Source organism: Serinus canaria, chromosome 1A (genome assembly GCF_022539315.1).
Source record: "Serinus canaria isolate serCan28SL12 chromosome 1A, serCan2020, whole genome shotgun sequence".
NCBI classification, from domain to species: domain Eukaryota; kingdom Metazoa; phylum Chordata; class Aves; order Passeriformes; family Fringillidae; genus Serinus; species Serinus canaria.
The window spans coordinates 34086342-34110012 of record NC_066314.1 but is presented as its reverse complement, the minus strand read 5'-3'; the positions used below and the strand labels follow the sequence as shown (position 1 = coordinate 34110012).

At 35.7% G+C, this 23671-nt stretch overlaps 1 protein-coding gene across 2 annotated transcripts in view; it reads right to left on the bottom strand.

The window, feature by feature from the left end:
- The window catches only part of RAB3IP (RAB3A interacting protein), a 33353-nt gene that overhangs the window by 1471 nt on the left and 8211 nt on the right, over positions 1-23671 (bottom strand). The window contains exons 2-10 of one of the 2 annotated variants that reach the window (XM_050969682.1): positions 23337-23609; positions 22867-23128; positions 15961-16056; positions 13434-13511; positions 12463-12666; positions 7587-7715; positions 5255-5367; positions 1759-1858; positions 1585-1654 (exon numbers count right to left, since the gene is read on the bottom strand). In XM_050969682.1, coding sequence (XP_050825639.1) covers positions 1585-1654; positions 1759-1858; positions 5255-5367; positions 7587-7715; positions 12463-12666; positions 13434-13511; positions 15961-16056; positions 22867-23128; positions 23337-23584 — 1300 coding nt within the window. In that variant the 5' untranslated portion in view covers positions 23585-23609. The remainder of the gene's footprint in view (positions 1-1584; positions 1655-1758; positions 1859-5254; positions 5368-7586; positions 7716-12462; positions 12667-13433; positions 13512-15960; positions 16057-22866; positions 23129-23336; positions 23610-23671) is intronic. The other variant, XM_050969683.1, reaches the window with a different exon arrangement.

The following is a 23671-nucleotide window of genomic DNA, read 5'->3' as shown; positions in this document are numbered from 1 at the left end:
TGATGCTAGTAAATCAGTAAACATTAACACCATCTAAAGGTTTTATTATACATAATTAAGTATAGGAAATAGCTGAATTTCTGGCGAATTCCATGACCCTTTAACACTGAAAATTAACAGCATTATTTTTGTAATTAAGTCTATCTATCACCTCAGGAGAACTTCAGGTTAGAAATATTTGGGTGTAGCTAAAATCCTGAGCTCTTGAAATTTGGAAACATCAGGAAGAGATGACTATAGGTGAGGTAGCAAAGCAGGGCTAATTCTAGCCAAATTCTTGATGAAGCAAATCCACAGAGACTTGAAAACTGGAATAATGAAATGCACAGACATCCATAAATATTACAATGTTAACTGGTTTACTTTACTTTCAAAAATACAACTGAACTAAAAAAAATTTACATTTTCACAGTGAAAGCAAACATTTTAATTTACTACTGACATGGGGCTAATGACACTTTTTCCACTATCTGTGCTCAGCGTTTCTGGAAGCCTGAGTGATAGGACCTGTTTCAAAAAAATTTGGACTGAAAGGTGTTTGGCAATATTCTTTGACCTGGACAGGAAATACAATTAAATCAACTGTGTGCAGTTTAAACACAGTCATATAATCTTTTATAGTGATAAACAGGTAAAATGGTCTTGAAAATGAAGACAAAGCTATGCCTCCAACACGCAATATATTTTTACATTCCAGAATCAAGTAACTAGGTGTACTGCAAATATGATTTCACAAACATCTTCTTTTATATGGACATATTAGAACCACATAGCCCAGCTAAGCAAATTTCTGAATTACTGTGCAGAAATAGTTTAAATAGGTAGTTGTTGGATATGATATTCTGACATGACCAAAGCAACTGGCTGACAAAGGTAGGGTACCCCCTCAAGCCACAGCCTTAAGCAATGGCAGCAAAAAACACAGTTCTCTTTTGGGGTGGAGGATGATCAAGCCTTACATTTATAACCAGAGCCCTAATCAAGATTTGGCCATGCCACTGCAATGATCTCATTTCTCAGCTGCCCTCTGATGAATGATTACAGGTCTTCTGTATATATAAAAGGTAACCTGGTTGCATTTCTCAATTTCACCCAAAATACTGCCTTGCTTGCCAGTTCCCCCTGAAAAAACAGTCTGACAAGAACAACTGTCTCAACTGCCACCGCACAAAACCAGAAGACATACTAAAACACCAAGCTAAAGAAAAAATGGTCCAGATCAAACCAAACTGAAGTTTTTTGCATCCAAAATACCCCCCCATTCTGTGACAGAGATTTGATTTTTGATCACTGTATGGAAAAACTGTGACTAACTCCCTTAGTTAGATTTTGCTTTAACATTTCTTATTGTATAAGGGGTTTTAAAATGAACTGAAAACCAATGCATTATAATTCATTGTTTTAAAAAGTAACTTTATTGGAGAGTGAAATATCAACATCTTCTCAAAATGACAACAATGACTACTGATAACTTGTAATGTCAGGTCACAGATAGCAACTCTGTTGCACAGAGAGCAACTTTTAGGAACAAGCATTATGTAAATATCTCTTTATGTAGGTCAAATACACTTTTTTTATACTCACCATCTTGCTGCTTCAACAGTCCTTGCTGGATGTATCGAATATATGTAAAGAAGTTACACACAGAAGTGATCTAAACTCATAAAAATAATGGTGGTTAATATGATTTTGTATAGAGGCATGGAAAAATAGTTAAATAACTACTACACAAAATTAAATAATAATAAATCTACTTACCCTGTAACGACAGAAAGGAGAAATGTAGTAATAACTGCTTGAATCTCCTAATTTGATTCTATGCTTGCATGACTTACTTTGTCCACTGAGAGCACATTTCCTACAAATATAAAGGTCACATGATTCAATAAACCAATCTGACATTAATGTCTAAACATGCACATGTGTTTATGGTGCTAATGTAACTGCTTCATATTGGCACAGATAGATGAATGTCTACTTCATTTTGCAAGCTGCAATTATTACATTATGTTGTCAATTATTTTAGTTCCACAAGGCCTAATTTCATTTCAATACTGGTGCATTATGATGGTTTTTTTGAATTCTAAAACTTTCTTCAGCTCTGGGAATGCACTTCCATATTCACTAATTTAAATTGGCTTGACAACTCTGGCTCAGTGGGATTTCTTTAATTAACTCTTGATATGTCAAAGATTTTTAAAAGTACCAGTTGATGCCAACATTTGAACAGATTTTTTTAAAGTTATGCTTGATATTGTATCCCATCCTAAAAAAAAAAAAAAAAAAAATCAGCCTCACAGAAGAGCAGTCAATTCTCTGAGATGTATTTTAAATCTAGTTGTGCATTTATGCCCAAATTGAAATCATATTTTACATTCAGAGTATAAAATCTTCTGGGACAAAGGAAAATGGGTTGTCTGGCAGTAATTCTATCTGTTACCTTTACAAAAAGTGAGAGTAAAATAATCAAATTTACTTCTGGTGTATTGCAACTATGCAGTATTCAGGAAAGGTCATTAGTCACCACAAACTGTTCCCAAAAAAAAAACAAGTTAGGAAACCAATGAATTTTTAAAGATGAGAAGAATTTGATTTATTTGGAATGTCTGTATTACAGCATCTCAGATGAACTGGGTCGTCATAGCAACCACAGTTTCATTAATTTTAAAAGCTGCTGGCTCTTCTTTCTCCCATTTCTACCTCATGAAACTGGGGAGTCTAAAAACAAGCTGCCTTTCAAAAACGAAAAAAAAATTACTAAGCTTTTGTGGTTCTGAACAGTGGCTCATAGGCCCTTTTAAATTGCCTGCAGCTGGTCCACAGAACCAAGTAAAATAGGAGAAAACCGAAGTGTGTATATGATTTTCCATAGCAATTTATGAGGACTGACAGCAGTTCATTGATACAAGAAATCCTAAAGTAGCTGAAGCAAGCTGGATCACAATTTCAGTTTAGCTTTTGTCAGAAGACAAACTTTCAACACCAGAAAAATAAAACCCCTTTTTTCTTCTGGTTACATAATTGCCTTCTCTATGTTGTCTTCCATCACACCAGTTAAAGCTGAGGGCTCCTGCTGGTAAGTCAGTTCTATGCTGTACAGCACACACAGCTCAGTGCTTTGTTCCCTTAGGGACAATTATGTGACTCTTCTGGGAAAACCCAGCTGCCTTTTGTTAAGGCAGCACTCCCTACACACCATCACAGTTACCATTCAGTAACTTCTGTACATTCAGAACCTTTCTGTACTACTATCACAGCTTTCTGTCCTCGACCCCTCACTATGCTATTTGGGCTGTTACCCACTATTTTATGCATTTTTTTACCCCCACAGAATGTACAACAGAATGCAAATGTACAATAAAATTACTTTTAAAACACTACTCTAGCTTTTGTTACTATTTATTTTCAGTTTGTTTATATTAAGTCACCCATTTTAAGAAAATAGTTTCAATTTAAAAAAACATTTTGCACCATATAAAAATAAAAACATGAAACTGCAATGCTGATTCAGTGAAAACTACAACACCAGTTTCCCATTCAGTGCCAGTAATAATATATAAGGCAAAGCATAACTGCTGTCAAATTACACTTAAATACTGCAGATTCCTTACCTATTACTTATCTACAAGAGGCAGCACAGAAGTTTTTGTTGGTACAGAAGAGTTGGAAAAGTGAGAGAAGAATTTGCCTGACCTTTTGGCATATCTAAAAAAACTAAATTACAACTTGTGCATTGTCATCCCAAAACATGAACCTCTACTTTGCCAAATATTTAAGGATTTTCTAAGTTGTGATTTAAAAGTTATCCTACACTGGAGAAAACAGATTAAAAATCTCCAGAAATTTCTGAATGATGCAGTTGAGTCTCCTGTCTGGGTTAAGTATTTCATTTCATCAAAATGTAGCAAAGTTGCTTGAACCACAATGACTCCAAATCCATTTGTCAGTTGTTTTTTGAAGACACATGATTTGTTTCAATGGTTTCTGACTGTCCAGATTCTCTACTCCTTTCATGGAACACAGATTACAGTGGCAGACCTTGGATAGGAATTCCCTACTCCTTGAGTAGCTCCATTACTGGTGTGGGACCTTCTGATAAGAGGCTGCTACAGCTTAAAGAGTGTGCTCTAGTGGCAGAAGGAAGCTGAAAAAAATTTGAATGCTTGAAATTTGCAGGATAGACAGGATCAAAGACTAAGTCATAAAACACACAAAACCAATTTTCATTTTATACAGCTTCTTTAAAGAGAAAATAAAGAACTCTGAGATGTGTCACTTGTAGTTTCTCTTCCACTCAAAAGAGGAAAAACTATTAAAAAGCAGTGGCAATAAGAAAGAAAAAATCTTAGAGTCAGATGAAAACATTTTTATGAAAGTTTTCTATTGCAAAATTGAGCTCTCTTAAATCAAATATTACAGAGTAAATTGTCAACTTGTCCAAAATACTTCCAACAGAAAGGTCAAGTCTTTCTCAAGATTTGGAAGGCTTCAGATTAATATCCAGACTGATCTTGCTTTCTTACTCCAACATCCACTAAGGTATCCCACAGTCCCTTTCCTTCTCCACATAATCAAAGCCTCAGTCCCTCCTACCCAACTTCAATGTTTGTATCGGTACCTGACAACAAGTCTTGCTTCACATTTCTCTAGGACCATTCCAGAATTTCTAAAATAATGTTCCTTCCTGTCATTCAAGCATACTTCCTACTTCAGATTCCAGATCTCATCTTCATTCCCACTTACATTCCTCCTGCTCAAATTCAGAGGATTAACTCTCTCTATATTTCTCAAATATTTCAGCTACTTTTGTCAGTGTCTTACATATGTCCTGAATTTTTTATGCCACAAGTACTCCAGATGTCATAAACCTAGCCTGTACTTTTGCAATACCTATTTCTTTCATGATGTTTTCTAGCTGAGAGCCCCCAGTTCAAAACCATCTGGTTTAAGTATCAGAATACTCCTCTCCAAAGAGGTGAATGTTACTTTCAGGGTCAATGCATCAAAACAAGCAAAAGTCAAGTGCTCCCCAAATGATAAGGTTTGTTCTATATTAGGGGTTTTTTTAAAAGTTTCATTTATTAGATGCTTACTTTCTCACAAAATCTGTAACAACAATTTTGAAGTCCTAGATTTTACACAAATTAAATTTAAGATACACAAATCTGACTGAGATAATCAGTTGATAACAGTTTTCTCAAGTCAAGAGAACTCAAATAAGTCAAGAATATGCCCCTGTGTCAGCTCAACATACTTTGGTCCCCCACATTCAACTGCAGAAGCTTTCACAAATCGAACAGGTTGCAAGCCAACAGGTTCAATGCTCAGAGTGTTGTTTTCAACAGCTTCCAGAACAGCTGAGGCCAACTGCAAGAGAAATTTAGAAAGCAGTTAAAAACAGCTCTGCTTCATCCACTGCCTCAAAGCAGGGACATATTTCTTCTTCTGGAAAGCTAAGAACACAGCGGGGGAAGGAAAAAAAAAAAAATCAACGCACTGAACAAAAATTCTATTACAAATAAGACTTCACTTTTATCATGATCAAGGGGTCCCATTTCCAGGCTCCTGTTTAAATTCTGCCCTACAAATAACCCTGCCTTCCCTGAGGCAACCTAACTTCCTTTACAGCCAGAAATGCAGTGAAGCATGTTTAAAACACTAACTGTATTTTCAGCCTTTCCTCACACACCCAAATAGCACATGTATTTATATATGCTATGCTCTTGTCAGAGACTGAATATCACACAAACTTTACTTTAAAAAATTGGACTGATTTTATTATGCTCTATGAAAAATACAAAATTATGCTCCATACATCTTTAGCTTAAATTAAACAAGTAAATGTTATGTCACTGTTTTCAGCTAAAGATAACTCTAGCAAGGTGTTCAAACAAGTAAGACTGAACAATATATAGAAAAGCCAGTTGCAACTTTCCAACACTTTTCCAGCCCACTTAGAGTGCAGCTTTGCTCAGGTATTTTAAGTTCACTCCTTATTAACAATTATAAGACTAGAAATGTGACCATTTTGCTTGATTGGACTGAACTTGGTTGGTCCAAGACCACTGTTTCAAGTAACAGCCATTACTTGATTTAAAGAAAGGTGCAATTTACATTACTAATGAAATAATTTTGAGCCAAGGTTCTTTCCTACTAAGTAATAAAGATATATTTTCTATTGTACTTTCATTATTTTAAGACCAGAATGTCATTATTAAAGTAGTTCATATGAAATACTCTCTCTGCCAAAGCAGAACACTACACATACACGCAAGAGGCTACTGAGAGTTAATGTAATACTTCAACCAGTCACATAACTGCACTTTCAATTATTCAAAAACACAATACATGTGTAATTTATCGTTTGGTTTAACTGCACACTAGCATCAATAGCCACGTAAAAGAGAAGCTGGTCACTAGATACAGCATTTGGAAACAGCTCATGGTGTAACTGACAAGTGCTAGAAGTCTCATTCTTCCCTTAAACGGCAATATAAATCTACAGTACTTATATTACCAATGAAGAACAAAATCCAAAATTAAGTTGCTGCAAAAGACAACAGGATGGCCTACTTATATATGCTGAAAAAGCAATTCCCATAGTAACCAAGTAAATTTTTAGTGGGAGAGGTTCATATGATGCTGTACACCAACCATAACTAACTGGTATACAATTGACTAAAAGACTGCTTACGGCCAGCAAGTAACAGTAGATGAAAAGCATGGGAAAAGAACGTAACACCTCCTGAAAACACATGAACATTATGAAGAAAATGTAGGGTTTTCTATGTGACGTGCTTAATTTTATTGGAAAAGAATATCAACACTTAGGACTTTAAAATTTCTTGTTCTGATTTTAATAAAGATCTAAGAATATGCTCCCTTTTCCCTACTGATGGATACTACAAGTACAGCCTATAAATGGTGCTTCAGAACAAAAACTAAGTAAAGCAGTTGGATATGTAATCAGTTCCATGTTATTTCCAGGATAGGTGAAACTCCAGTCTTTCCTCTGTATGGGAGAGTGTGTGGGAATAACACAAGGAAAAAAGTCTCCTAATTTGATTCCTCTAACACCATATTTACCAACTGCCCCTGATGAATCTTAAATCCCCAAGCCTAATTCTTGTAACTCAAACCTCTCTTCAAGAAAAGGCCCAGATTACACTTGCAGTCTGCTTTGACTGATATGAGAGAAAATCAGTCCACAAAATAAAATATATTGCTGTCTACTGCCCCCTATATAAATAAGACACAGAATACAATTTTGACGCTCTATTTGAAGTATCAGGAAGAAAATTTCTATCCATTCCAACAAAGATCAGATTCTAACAGACAGGTGTAACATTTGAAGACGTAGACATAAAAAGGCCATATCTGGATGAGCATAAATGGAATAGAATGGAAGAAAAAAATGTAATTTCAATATTCCAGACCAAACTTTAGGACTTCACTGTAAATTGCCACACACTAATGAAACAAAAATGGTTAAACGTCATATTGAAAACAAGACAGTAGTCTTTTGGCTCCATGTAACATATTTAAGGGGAAGGTATCAGTGAGCACATTTAGACCATTTCAATTACCTCACTTTTGGAGAAAGTTAAACATGGAAAAATATCTTCCCGATAAATTTTGTCCAAGAAAGGACATGTTCTGTCCATAGTAGGCTCATCCTTCCAAGATCTGAAGTCATTGTACAGAGATAGGTCAGCCTAGAACACACAAAAATTCACATATTTTAGTAACACAATTATCACACTAGTGTTTATCATTTGCAAACATCCACAGATAAAAAATAAACATTCAAATGCTTACTATTGTAATGTAAAAATTGAAAGAATGTAATGTGTAAATTGAAAGAATGCTAACATGGTTCAGCTATGAATACCTTCTTACATCCACTTTCCTAAGCCTGTAAATTTTCAAGCAAATCAAAATATACGACTTTCAATACACAGAGATAATGCATCTACTGGTTACCACTGCACACTACCACTACAAACTAATGACCTTTCCCCCATTTCCTAAGCTTACAGATAGCATTGAAATACTTAGGAAAAGCCAGAAAACAGTTTCCATCTTCATGCATCTTCCTTAAAGTATTTTAGTTCACCTCCATTTATGTAAGTTAAGAAAAGCAGAGAAATTCAAAGAAAACAACTGTAATCCTAGACATCTGACATGTTCATGCTGCATCTGACTCCAATTTGCTGCTATCCAAACACTAAAAGAAAACAGACTAACACACTGAATATGCTAAGAAAAGAAAACAGGAAGTCAATGTACAACTCAGTTACAAGTACACCATTATTCTTCACTTTTCCTCTTTATGCTAAAACTCTCTCCTACACCTCCCTACCACAGAAAGGCAATGATGGTCACTGGGAATGATTTATGAGACTGCTCCCCTAACAGCTTCTCTAGGCAAAGAGGAAATGCTAAAATTACCTATTAAATCATGCTCAGAAGAAATATATTCTGTGTTAGGAAAAGATAATTGTACCTGCTTTGAAAACACCTTGTTTTATCATCTCCAGGCTGAGATCAGTTAGCAGCAGGATGGCACCTACCCAGTGTGGTGGTCCAGAGATGGGTACTAGGTTGTTATTAAAAATCTATCTGCATTATGGGGCAGTCTGTCCCACAGGCTTGCTATCCACTAACAGGTAGAGCACACCGAGATGCTCCCAGAGCACATCATCTGCTATAGGGTTACTTGAGAAAAAAACTTTCATGGGCTCCAAGCAGAGTGGGAGTGAGTGCTTCTGACACATGCTCCTAATCCAACACATAAAACTAACTCCAGTCCCAAAGGGACATGCAGCACCATCCCCAGACTGCTTTGACATTCTGCTTCAGCACCTTCAGTCTGCTGAACTACAGCAGGCCTCTACTCCTAAAACTATTGAAAGGATGTACAATGCAGGAGAAAGATAAGCCAGGATGTGAATTTAAAATTTTGTACAATTAAAGAAAAGACAAATAAGATAAGAAATGGGGAAATAGCATCTACTAAAAGTTGATTTTTAATCCTATTTTAAAAGAACAGTATGCTTAAAAAGAACCTCAGTCTCTTTTTCATTCCCCATGCATCACCCCTTCTGAGTTCTCAGCACTTTGCTATTCTTTTACATATATACTTTGGGGGGTTCTTTTCATCATTTTCAAGGGGTTTTAGTTAAGCTTTTTTCTTTTTCTTTAATTTTTTTCCTTGAAAAATAACTTACAAAAATTAGATGGGAAATTTTGTTTTTCATTAGAGCCACTTGCATTATGCTCAGGTACAATCACGAACAGCTATCTTAATTAAGCTAATCCATAAGTGTTCTGGTTGCTAAGCCACCAACTTCACTGTACAAGTGCAATTCAATAGGTGTAACTTGCTCCCTAAAGGAACATTTCCCATAACTTAAACCCATCTCAGGTCTGGCTTTAAAATTAATACAATCAAGAGATACCAGCAGAAAAACATAAATTTTTACTTGTACTCTAGAATTCTAAAAATTAGGATGCATTTCTTATCAACTTGGTTATTTTCTATATTTACTCAATTTTACCTAAACCAACTGTTTATAAAGAAGCTGCCTTGAGAAAAATTGTTCAGTGACCATAGTTTGATGATCTTCATTTTCAATCTACAATGTGTGATACATGTGTATCTCCTCCCTGCCTTTACATATGCTTTCACTAGATCCCAGTTTTGATTACCTGAAATTAAATATACAGTCAAATGTAATATCAATTCCAGTTAAATTTTTTATGCTTTCACTAAATAAGACATCAGCAAAATATCTCAGATCTTTGAACAACACTGATTTATTTATCAACATTTCTGGTGAGGCAATGACACCTGTATGCTTGAGATCTGAGCAGCTCATCTCAATCTTTTTAATATCGAAATTCCTTAGACATGTCTATTTATCCTAGAGGTTACTACCACATACTAGGAAATATTTCTCTGGGATGTTGGCAGCTTTCTACCTCCACTGCAATTTAGGGTGGACACTTGTGACTCTGTCTACATTCCACAAAGAATTCTGAGAGCTGACCATATTTACACCCAGCTCCATCCCACAACACAAAGCTCTAGGTGGTAGGCTCTGCAAAAGGGTCCAAATCTATTGGCTCAGGGCCAATACACAGCCTTGAGCAAGGGTACCCTTGACCCCTCTTAGGAGTCAAGTCACTCTAAATCAGAAGAATAAGATCCAAAAAGTAATAACTCAGTGGCATGAACTAGCAAGAAGGGGACTGAACTAGGGTTTAAGACCCAAGCTCAGAGAAATGCAAAAAAACTTACCTTAGAGCAGCTACAAATAAAGCCAGTAAACAAAAAGCCAAAGTACTAGATAACAGAACAGCTGGGAAGGCATGTATCCCCTGCTTAAAAGAATGTCCTAGCTAACATGCCAAAGGTATTCTTGCCTTTTTCATCCCATTCTGCAGTCCCATTAAATACTCTCGCTCAGAATAGAAATAAAAATACTCAAGTCCCAGTGGGTAGAAAACCAATGTGCTTCGTAGTGACTCCCTGGGCCGTTACTGGAAGAAAAAGTCACCAGTTTGAACAGCCTTGGGCAGCCCTGAAGTGTCTCCTTATGCAGCCAACAAAAAGGTGAGTTAACTAAAGAAAAGTGTCAGGCTGACTGGCTCTTCTGCAGCATGTCCTCCACAATCATCACCTTCTCTCCATGAGAAACTGAGGCAAAACAGATTTCTCTGATCTCTCATTCTTGGTCAACACTTAAAAATTTCATTGAGTCATGATCTCAGTGTGATGCTTACAAAGTAATTAGATTCCATTCCAGTTCTCCCCTTTTCTGAAGGGCAACAAGCATCAGTTTTAGTAAGGAAAAATCCTGGATACCACTGAAAGTGGGCAAGTAGGTTGTAAATACTCTGATTTTTTTTTTTTTAGTATGAAACATCAACTGGAAGATGCCTTAATTTTCGAGGTTTATAGTAAAATGGTGTCCAGTACAAATGCAATTAATGATGACTGGTAAAATGAAGTATAAAGATCCAGTCAGCATATTACCCCTCTGACAATAGCCAGCAGCCAAAGAGCTGGCTGAAGAGACATCTGAGGGGAAGGATAGTGATGCATATTCTTTTACAGCCCCAAAACTTCTAGCAGTCTGTAGCTTAAGAAGCTCTCTAAGCCAAATGTCATATCTATCTTCTATATATCTTGAGAGTTTTTTTTTTTTTGTTACTTTCCATGACTTTATTTTGAACGTAATTTTAATCTTGCTTTCTCATGACAATGTTTCATTATGTAGTGACTATAAATTATTTTCTTTTTAGCTTCCAGAGTTTTCATTAATTCATTAATAATTGTTCATCATTCATCTTCTCCATGTCACTTGAGACTGCAAAGATTTTTATTCTACCTCAAGTATCTCTACACAGAAATCTTTCCATTAGTTTTGACCATCTATGTTACACTTTGAGCTATTTTCAATGTCCTTTCTGGGATGAATATATCACAGCTGCATGTACAGAAACACTCTTACTACATGTTTATAGAGCAGTACAATACTTCTTTTGTTATTTATTCCTTTCCTAAGAACTCCTAAGTCTCTGTAGGTCTTTGACCATCATTGAACACTGAGATGGGGTCACACAATGATCAACAAGGACACTAGGGTTTTTGCCAGCACAATGTAGCTCTTTCCATGTTCATAACTACAAGCTTGCTATTTGCAATTTTTTCCTAAATGCCTCATTTCTCATTATTGATTTTTTGATTTCGTCTGCTGTTTTACTAACCACCCAGTAAAAAATGCTCCTTTTCAACACTTTGGTCAATTTTTGCTACCATTCCAAGGGCTCAAGTACCAGCCCCTTGCCACATTATTTCCCTAATTTGAGTGACATGAGTAGATTTAAAAAACAAACTAACAAACCAACCAAACAAAAAAAATCTCAACACACACAAAAAAAAAAAAAAAAAAAAAAAACCAACAAAAAAAAAAAAACCATAGGCCTCAGGATTCCAGTGACTCAGCACCTGTTCTCTAATAAATTACTGATTTCTTCTTTTCCCTGGCCTCTTTCACCCACTACTGATTTATAAAATGACTCTTCCTCTTTTCTATGACAGTTTATATAATGCTTATGAAAGTTTATGAACTTTCAGTGATGGACTTCATGAAAAGGCCACCAGGACCTATCATTTAGTTATATTGTTTGATTTACTGTTTAGGGTTTTTTAATCACCACATACAATTTCAATAATTGAAATCTTATCTCATCTTCCCTTAATGATTTAAAGGTAAATAAGACTTGGAAAAATCACCACTTATTGGTATGTAAGGAAAGTTCTTTCATTAATGAAAAATACCTCTAAGATAGTAAGCATTAAATGAAGATTTAAGATATATTCTATTTATTGTGAGTAAAACAAAACAATAAAGCCAGTTTATCAGCAAAAAGAGAACGATTCTTGTACTTTACCTCTTTACAGTCTTTTACAATTGGCTGCATCATGGTAAAGTCCTGATGACTGCCCCCCATAGCACTACTTGTACTCTTGTTTCTTGCATGGCCTTTCTTAAAAGGAGTTCTTCCACCAGACTGGAATTCCTTAGTCGGAGATGTTGGTGAAGTAGACAGGACTAGTGTTTTCAATGCTGCTACTTCAGCCTGGAGGACATCAATCTTCATAGGGCAGGGGGGAATAAAGTCATTAAGAAACAAAAAATATATTAGTTTATAAATGTTACATGGTTTTCTGGGGTCCCAGGATGAGGGAAGAGACGAGACAGTTGACTCCATGCATCAGAAGGCTTGATTTATTATGATATGATATATAAGATATAAAAACTATACTAAAAGAATAAAGAGAAGGATTTCACTACCAAGGCTATCCTAAGAATAGAAAAGCATGTGTAAACGAAAAGTCTTCTCAGCTCGAGACACTGGACAGGTGTCCTGTGATAGGCTCTCAACTGGAAACAGTCCGACGGGGCCAATCAAGAGATTTTCCCGTGGCATTCCACAGCAGCAGATAAGAATTGTTTACAGTTTGTTCCTGAGGCTTCTCAGCTCTCAGGAAAGGAAAATTCCTAAGTAAAGGATTTTTCATAAACTATGTCGGTGACATATAAATACCTTAAATCAATTAAAAACATCTCCAGCTACCTCATTGCAAATCAAAACTTAATCTCCCAACAGTACTAACAGACAGACGCCCAGGCAATTGCATACTGTAGTAGCATTGGCTGCCTATGCACCATGCAGGCTGACATGACACTGAAACACCTTGTTCGTGGGCGTTCGCTAAGAATATGTCAAGCAACACAAAACAACCGACTATATATTCTAAAAATATATACAGGTAATCCTCTACCTATATCCTCATGATTTACTCTTCAGATTTAAAACCACGTGCAAATACAAAGCAAACAAGCTGGGAAAAAACTCACCTTTCCTTGTGCTTCTTTTAACTGTTTTTCTGCTGCAGCTTGTTTGACATTTGCTTCTTTAACCATTTTGTGTGCTTCCTATAAAAGATGTTTAGCTAGTGTAAATGCTTCACGCAAATTTATGAAAAATCTAACAACTAATGACATACTTTTGCTTCATGAAGACTACTTGTGACTATTAAGACGTGCAATAGTCTGAAATGAAATAGCTATGTTTAAAAAAAATCCATACAAATCTATGATTTTGATTTACCATTGGCCAACTAAGGTTCTCCTTGGTCCTGAGCCCAAATTCAGAAATTCAGCAACTCCACCTACCCCACTCCAGCAGGAATACTACCTGTCATGAACACCAGGCTCCAGTCATGCTTCAGTGGCTGACAAGTTCCTTGACCCCCAAGAGAAAGACTCAACTGGTAGCAACAAAAGCAACATAGAAACAGTAGCACATTCAAAAGAAATTCTCCCTTGTTGTAGCCAGAATAACCAGTTTCAGACAACTGTAAATTTCAGCATGAATGAAGTCTAAATTCTTGCCATCAATAAAACAGACAAAACAACAGCATAAAAACACTTCATTATTTAATAAATATTTTTTAAGTAGAATGGAAAAAGCACTAATAAAACAATCCAAGTAAAGAAACATGGCTAAGCCAATAAAGAAGGAAGCATAAAAGGACTGAGGGTTTTTCCAACATCCTTTTACCTCATAACTCTAAGCCTTTTGTCTGTATAATGTATTTGTTTAGGCTCTGATCCAGCAGTTTGTGCCTATGATCAAATTATTGTTCTCACGTGATAATTACTGAAGGCAACAAAAATTGAAATATCAGAGCCAGCAACCAAATTACTTGGGATAGGATCCTTTTCATATCTGTAAAGCGCCTAGCACATCTGGACACTATATAAATAAAACAAGAAAGTTCATACACTGTCATACCAAAAGATCTGGCTCCCACTAGCACACAACACAGCTGTATAGTATGGGTTTGTAAAATTCTCATAAATAACAAGACACATGCAAGAATGGGAACATACACATTTATACAATGTGTACAAATACATTTAACATTGACCATGCAATTTCTGCTTAGTGATGCATCTTTGAAAGCAATGCATATTACTGAGCTATTACAGAGTAATAATGTAATATATACACCCAGCTGTGCAAAACAAGTCTCAATCCTCCACTGGGATGCAACAATATGAACCCTAGCATATCCATTTATATAGCTGCTGAAATTAGTGAGATTCAAAATTAAACATGAATTCAAGGGCTGCAGATCCCAGCACAAAAAAATCAATAAACCTCACCACTGTGTCTTGTTAGAGCCTCCAAGTGAAATCAAATCACACAAGAAAACTTAGGGTAACGTGCCTATAGAAGTCTGGACAATTCAAACTCAAACTATTATTACTAATAAACTGTATTTCAGACATATTTTTAACAAACTGACACACTGTTCTAAGCAATGCAATGTTATAAATAAAAAATGTCACAGATAATTTTTCTTTTATTCCTTCACAGTTAAAATACCTGCCCAATATTTTCCTCCCCCCAGCATACACAAGTATTTCTACTATAAAATACCCTTCCACTCTTCTATTTGTTTTTTTACACAAAGGAACTGCTTAATATTTTAAGCAACCTTGCTCTACCAGGATGTACTTCGTAATTTGATTTTCAAATATTTAATAGCGCTTTTATGCAATATCACAGGCTTAAACACTGCTTCTAAAACATATCTAATGTTGTATCTTTATGCATAGGCTGAAAGCCTATACTTAAAATTTAGTAAATGTAAAAATCATCCATGGATTATGAAATTTATTCTGACAGTTAAGGATACCACAATTTAGGCCCAAAGCATTCCTATATATATTCCCAAGATAAAATGAGAATTGATCCTACTTCAAGTTATGGATTTAGCATTTTATTTCTGTGCAATACAATCTCACAATCTTTGCTGGTACTACTGCCTTTTCCTCAAATGCAAAGGTCCCAGTGAAAGTTCAGGCTTCTCACTTGGTAACCAGGTTTCACCCTGGTGCATCACTCAGCACTAATGCTTCTTTTGAAGCCTGTGGGTGTAGCATGCTGCCAGAGCCAAAATTCAGAAGCTGAAAGCACGGTTAAGTTATGTACTTGCTACCTCCATTCATCTGGAACTACGTTATTTTTTTATTTAGTCACCATGGCAACCCCAAATTTAGCTCTTATCTAGATAGCCTTGTTGTCAGACAGAGAAGCTGTCTCAAAATAGTTATGCCAAAAAATTAGCTGATTTATTTCCCTTATTTTCTTCATTTTGTGTCTAGGCAGATTGACAAGCTCAATACGGTGTCTCGCATCTAATTGAAGTCTGCTGCTTTCTCTTAAGCCTCTACTTCAACACACCCAAGTCTTCAGGACACAAATCCTTTTATGCGCTTATTGCAGAAAAATTCAGCATACAATATACTGGTTCTACACCAAACATCTGGCTCAGCTTCCCTTAAGTATATCACATCGAAGACTCCAACAAACCTCAAACAGACTAGCTGTAAGTTCTTCCAATTCCTGTCCAAGTTGATCTCGCACTTTAGAAAGCCTTTCACATTCTTCATCTTTTAACTTCAGCTCCTATGGAAAATTGAAAGTTATTTATTCTGACTTAGAGTAGTAATTTGGCCTTTTAAAGCTAATACTACAAGAGAGGGGGGACAAAAAAATTAAAGCAAATAATCAGAGGAGCATAAAACCTTTGCTACACAAAGCCTTTCAAAATAGTCATCATAACACTAAAAGCAATTAAATTAATGCTATGCATGTATAGCTGTTTCTTCCTGATGTACAGAATTATATCAGGGCAATCTAATGTATACCTAAGCTAAACACCAACACTTCCAAAATATTCCAAAGTAAAAAAACTTTTTTTTCTCCTGGAAGTATAAAAGGCTGTATTCACATAAAATATGAATCAAATTAATTATTGGGGCAGACAGAACACCAGTTCATCCACCCATTTCTTAAAATATGTTTAAAGTAATCCTTTTAAAAAAAAAATTTAAATTTATTAAAAAAATAAAGCACTGGCTCAGGACAAGCTGCAGTTCTAAACAAATCTTAAAACATATTTTACTATAAATACTGTCTTCCAAATATCTCTTTACAATGTTTCTTAAATTGTACTTAATTATATCCTTGCCCTTGTTTATGCAGATTTATAAATAAAATTAAAGCAACTTAATGAAATTCAAAATGTTAGTGTCTACCCTATCAAAATTTGAGTGAATATCTGACCATACCCATTCTTACAGTAAGATTTTAACATAGATATGGCACTGTAATGGTGACATATGCCCAATCTCATCCATACTGAGGATAAAGTAGGGTACATTGCAGAGAAGTAGAAAAAGGCTGACAAGAAATTTGAAAGAAAGTTATTCTCCCCTTCTGTATCCATTAACCCTGGAATCTCTTGCAGATAGAGAAAGATGAAGAGATAAAGTAAAAGAAAGAAAAGTAGCCAATTCTGACCTTTCAAACTCTTTTTGGCCCTAGCTCCCTTCTCATCCCCATCCATCTCCTCTTTTTCCACTTCTCCCTGCCAAGAAAGGTATTACACTGCCATCGTTCCTGAAATGCAAGACCAAAGACTGTCACTAGTAGGTTAAAGATTTCAAATACAATCTAGCAATGATTTGCCCTGAAAACCTCCACAAGCCAGTAAAAAATAGCTGCCTTCAGAAAATGGTGGGAGGTCAGTCACAAGAGACTCATAAAAAAAGGCCCAAATGGTAGCTTCTTTTGTGTTTTTGGAAGGTGGTTAGTATTTCCTTCAAAGTCTTCATGACTGAAGTAATGTTGCATACAACTACATGGGAAACTGCATTTTGCTTTGTAGCCTGCTGGTATTAGGTCTTGCTCTCAATTTCGGCAGTGAAATTTGCAATAGATTTTTATGTAAGGTGAAGGGTCCTGTTTGACTTCTGGTCCTAGACTGGACAAGAATTTAGGGACTCTTCTAGAATTATTTAATATCAAAGGCATTATACTAACCTTCTTTTATTTGGTTTTAACTTTGAACATTTTGATTGATTTTTAGTCTAGTTTGTTTGTTATTTGGATTTTTTTGCTTCAATATGCAACTATTTTGAGAGGTACCACTTAAATGATGGGCATTTTCCCAAACTTGGTATTTCTCAAATTCTTGGTATTTCTCAAATCTTACTTGCTAACTACTACTCTGCACACAGTGACCTATCTCTTTCTCAAAAAAAAAGCAGCAGGAAAATAGCAGCAGATGAGGCATGAGAAGACGAAATGAATACAAAAAAAACTAAAAACAAACAAAAAACAAACAAAAAAAGGAAAAAGAAAGAGGCCAAAAAGAAAAAGCGGGGGGCGGGGCGGGGGGGGGGGGGAATTTAATTATTTTTTCTTGGTTTAAAGTATTTTCCACATAAAGTATGGTTCTTAATCAGGAAAAATAAGATTCTGATGCAAAATGCTTAAAGCTCAAAAAAGAGTTGAAACTTTTCCTTTAAATGCAGAGGAAACATCAACATTTTCTTTTGCTTAGTTCTCTGATTTATAAGGACAATGCTATATACCTCTTAAAAGCAAATTGTATCAATATTCAGGTCAAGTGTTGTCAAACTAACAATGCAAGTACAACAACCCCAGGTTCACCCACCACTACTGATACACTACTTACTTTAAACAGTTACATTTTGCCTGCAACTGGAAAAATTAGGAGAGATTAGATTGAAATTTAGGCAGATGAGAAAAGTTTCTTAAGAAAAAGACAACATCAGGCAGTCTGCTACTCATGGCTGCTTAGCTGGATTTATCAAACACCACACAAGTTTCCAGGACATGATTCAGGAGAAGCATAATGTAAGATATTTTTGTCAAGCAAATTAAAGCTCAGATTTTTTAGGTAGGGCAGAAATGAAGAGTGCCCAAAGCAAAAAGCTTAGCAGTTATCAGAAACATTACAACTGTCTGTGATTTAAAAGCATTACTGGAGACTTCCTAGCCATACCCAATAAAGAAGCAGAAAAGACAACTCCGTGCGGTAGACTAACCACTCATGCTGCAGTCCTTTACACATCACTGTTCTGCAAAAGTAACTACATGAAGATGAGGAACTACTATAAAGCACACTACAAACACACTTACAGAAGGCAAGAAAAAAAATTAACTTGCATGGAAAAAAAAACCCCTTACAGTTAAAAAAAAGTCTGTATCAAAGGGTCATATTGTTGTTTATTTCTCTTTGATTTTCTCTGACTACAGGGTGGGTATTTAAAAAGAACTGGAAATAAGAATTGCAAATTACTACTTCAAAACCATTCTCACTTTACATTCTAGGAAGAAAATCATCCTACATCTAACTCAGCAATTTAACCAACTCAGAACAAGACGCATAATACCAAGGAAAGAACATTTTCTATAGATATCACCTAATTCTGAACTGCGGGATAATGCTGAACTCTGAAGTTGTCAAATAAGTATTTATATTAAATGCACTCCTCTTTGACTGGTCTTCACTCAGCACACAAGTTTAAAAAAAGCTACATAAAAATCAGTCCTTTGCAACCAGATTCACAAGGGGGTGATGTGATGCGACAGAAGATCCAGAATCTCCTTTCAAGCTTAGCATAAATTCACAAACTATTGAATTATCTTATGGTGTGGGTGAAGATGTTTCAATTTTGCTTTCATGTATTCTACTTTCTACTGGTCTGAGAAAATTTCACTGCCTACAATGCACTGTGATGGCATAAGAGGCATGGAAACTTTCATCAAAGACAGCCAGGAACTGCTAGAACACCTTCAGACAACATCATTAACCATCACAAGCCTGTGGCATTACAATTCAACTGGAAACTGATTTTAGAAAAGACTGAAAGCATATGTTTCAGTACAGTTCTAATGCACCCTCATTTTTACTGTTAACTTATAAGAAAACAGCAGAAATTTTAAAATCCTGCATAGTACTGTATAGTACCACTGGAATTCCTGGGTAGTTATTGTGAAACTGTTTATTATTAACCCATGCAGAGCTTTAAAAGATCATGTTTTACTGCAGATCTGAAGACATGAGATCAAACTGTAACATTCTGTTTGTTTCTGAGATGAAAAACGTATACAGAAATTGAAGCCTCTGAAAGAAAATTCTAAATTTGAGAATCAGGCTCTCAAACTATGTTGAAATTGACAGTACATTCTATACTACCACCTCTTCCACAAGAATTAGTGTATTGTGGGAAAACAAATCATTTTACTCTACTAGAAAAATATAATTAATTCACATTTTACTACAGAAAGTCAAAGATGGTTTTACTTGTTACAAATTATACAGATCTTATTCTAAAAGACCCTGGGAATCATGGAAACAGAACATGTTGTTACTAGCACCTCTGGCAGACTGCTCTTTCCTCATCAAAGAGGACTAAAACATCTGTTCCTTTGACAAGGAAATAGTTTTGGGTCAAATCACACAAAAATTCAAGAAAAACATGACTACAAAATGCTAAAGCTCAGAAACAACTATCTAGGTAATTACTATCTGGGTAACTACTACTAGGTAAGCTATCCAAAACACATGCAGTATGCTGGTTAGGACTCCACTAAATTTTTATATCAAGAAATACCATGTATCAAATGTATATAGCGATGGATCAAAATACCATCACTATTCTCTGGGAGGCTGTCTACGTGTAATTGACTTAAGGTCGATAGCCACAGTGACAGAGCTCAATGCAAACGTGGCCAAGAAAACAAAAATGCCTAGAAATGCATAGAGACATGAGGACATAAGGTCCCAGGCATTACAATCACTAAGTCTTTTAACACCTTCTCCATTTCCCTGATGCTGCTTTAGAAGATTAGTGAAACAAGAAGGGTTCAGATGATCTAAAGCAAACACTACTCAACTCCATTTTTAGAATATAGCCAGAAATTATGACTTCAGGGAAAAAATAAGCAAAAAATTATCTGAATGGTCTCGGAAATTAAAAAAAAAATCTATAATTTTAATTAAGGGAGCATTTTAAGGCAAACATAATACTGTAAATGCCCCATTAGTACAGAATTCAGCACTGCTATTAACCTCAGACCCAGCCTTCCCTCCCAATCTTATGACATGATCTGATGCTGCAACTGATCTAGACTGAAGTAGAAAGTGTATTTTTCTCTCATCAAGACACAAACCTTTGAAAGACTTTTTTTAACAATCTTGCCAGCAACACCTTTCATTTTAAGAAGTCTACAGGCACACAACAAAGCAGGGAAAAAAATACTTATTCTATTACTGAAATAACTTATTCAGGAACCATATTGAAATGTCTAACAAATACATACATTTTCTAATATAAAAAAAACTGACAGCACTTTAAGAAAATAAGTTGCACTCCAAGCAAAGTGAAAAAAATTAGTGGATCCCTAAACTTTAAAGTTTCATTTTCCTTTCTAGTTCCCTTTCTGATCACAACTGCAACAAATTCAAAACAATCTTTAATGTATAGTACAATAACACACAGTTTGAGCAAGAAATTTGGAACAAATGAAAAATGCAAAATAGCAAATTTGCATTTACTTTGTTCACTCTCTGTAGCCTGTAAAGCTTCCAGGCTCAATAAGCTTCAAGTGCAAATTGTAATTCTCATTTTTCTCACTAGTAAACAGCACAGAGAATTACAGAGAATTTAAAGCCATTACACAAAAGACAGCCAGTTATACAAAGACACAACCTATTCATTACATGCCTAGAGGGCTTGAACTGAGCTCTGATCAACAGAAGTGAGTGTGCTTGGAAACAGAAGTTTAAAGATTGCATGACATATGAATTTTACAGAGAGGATACAGCACTATGTGAACAGCCATGAGTTTTGGAGGAAAGATATCAGAGATGAGTGAGGGATAGGAAAAAGTAGTCCTCATGCAGGAAGAGGAAGAAAGTGGGTATAATGGAAGGAATAGGTTTATGGCTCTAGAGTCTGTACAGACCCCTGCCATGACTAAGCAATTCCGAAACAGTGCAAGTTTAGAAAGACAAGCAAAGCAAGTTCCCTCTCCAGTGTAACACTGGTAAGAATCACATAAAGGGTTGAGAACTAGCAAGAACTCTGACATCAACAGTCTCAAGTTAGTGCTGAATTGCTTCTGTTAAGACCACACAAAGAGCTTGAAAACATATAACATGCAGTTAAGTATGTCCTAGCAGCCTTCATGCCGCTTTCTTAAGAACAGCCTTAACAAATTTTAGAGTGAAATAAGAAACATTTCCATCTTTAAGAGACAAAGTGATATACACTGGAATAAGATTTTTAGATCATTCCAAGCTATCAACAGCAGATCCAAGTTGTGGTTTTCAAGTACGTGAGCTGTAATTTCATACACTGAAAAGAAGAGCTTTACTAAAGTTTAGATGTTAATTTGTTCTTATTTTCAAGGGTTCCAAATTTAACTGCTAGGATTATATATTCACATGCAAGGTCCTCAAGTTTAGCTCAGGTTGATGGTTTCTTTCAGTGGCCAAAAGCTAAACACACACGTTAGCAAAGGAAGCCGCTACTCAGCAATACAACAACAGAAAAAGCAATGTCTAAATCCATAGTTAAGGTTCGCTATGACAGTAATGATGACTGCATCCAACAAGATAAGGTAACAGAGGGTAGCAAGTTCAAACACAAGATGAGCTTAAACTGAAACAAGAATGGAGTCACCTAGAGGAGGAGAAAGAGCACAGATACAAACAGCACAAAATCTACTCAAAAACTTAAGCACAGAGAAATGTTAAAATGATAAAATAATGGTTTTGCATTTATATAGCACCATCCATCCAAACAAGACAAAGCGCTTTACAAATATTAATGAATTGAGACACAGTGTCTTCAAAGGTATCCATATTCAATTTGAAGTGTAGTGTAACACTACTCTAAAGAACATCAGAGGCATTTTTACTGCTTCTTTCCTATGTAAGCATTCCCCTATGAAACACTTCTGTTTCTAAAGCATTTATAAATTCCATGACACATGCTACACTTTTAAACTCTAGAGAAAAGAAGACTCGAAAGGTATATAATAAGTGTCTATAAATGCTTATTCAGTAACAACAGAATGACAGAAAATTACTCCTATTCTCAAATGTCAGAACGAAGGAAAGCCTACATTTCAAAAAGAGTGTGTTTAACCAGATATTGCAGCAAAAGTTTCCATGGTTAAGTAGCTGCAGCAGCACTAGAAAAAAAAACATTATCAAAGAATAATTCTAAGACATCAGCACTGCACTTAGAAAATTTTACATAAAATAATTACGTCATAATAAATCTATAAGAAATGAACAGACTTCAAATGAGCACCTCCTGGCCTATCTTTCTGCAATATTAGAAACACTTTGAAGAGAGAAAAAGAGGGAGGAAACAAGACAACGAACCTTACCCTCTGAGCTTTTGCAAGTTCTTCTTTCAATCGCTCATAGCCCTTTTCTCTTACTTCCAGTACAGATGGGCTCCGTAAGTGAGATAAACTGTCTGTACTCAACCCAAAAATATCTTCATTTCCTTCAGCAACATCTGCTACTGTAGTACCCTGCAAAAGCTCTCTCTCCACGTTATTGCTCTCCTTCCTGGCATTACTGTGATTGAATGACCCACTCTGGGGTCCAGAGGTAGAACAAAGTACTGCGTCGGTAACATTGATGCTGTAAAGAGAGCAATATAATTTTTATTTATAAAACACATTAAGAGTAAGTATTTTAGAAGTGGCAGTAGTGATGCTGAATATATAATTATGGACACAAATTAATATTGCAACATTGTAAATAATATTGAAACTGTATCTTTAATGAAGCAAATAGTTTATATGCAAGAAACATCAACAATTTAAATAAAAAGACACTCGGCATTTACCTGACACCTGATACTTCTCCACAATTCAGTTGTCTGGGAGATGAATAAACAGGTTGTGTAGGAAGGTCAGAAACATTTAATGCATTGGGTTGGATTGGTGTGGACACAACAGAAGGATGTGGGCGGTAGATTACACTAGGTGAGGTAGTTTGTTCCTGAGTCCCTGGCTCATTTACTCCAAGAAGATCTGGTGTAGTAGGCGAAGCGAGGTTCACTTCATGAAAGCCTTCCAAGGGGTCACTGGCCATAATAAAAGCCTCATTATATGAATCCCTAAATGAAATAATCACATTATCAGAAAGTAAACAGGAAATACTTAAATATATCTGACAGCT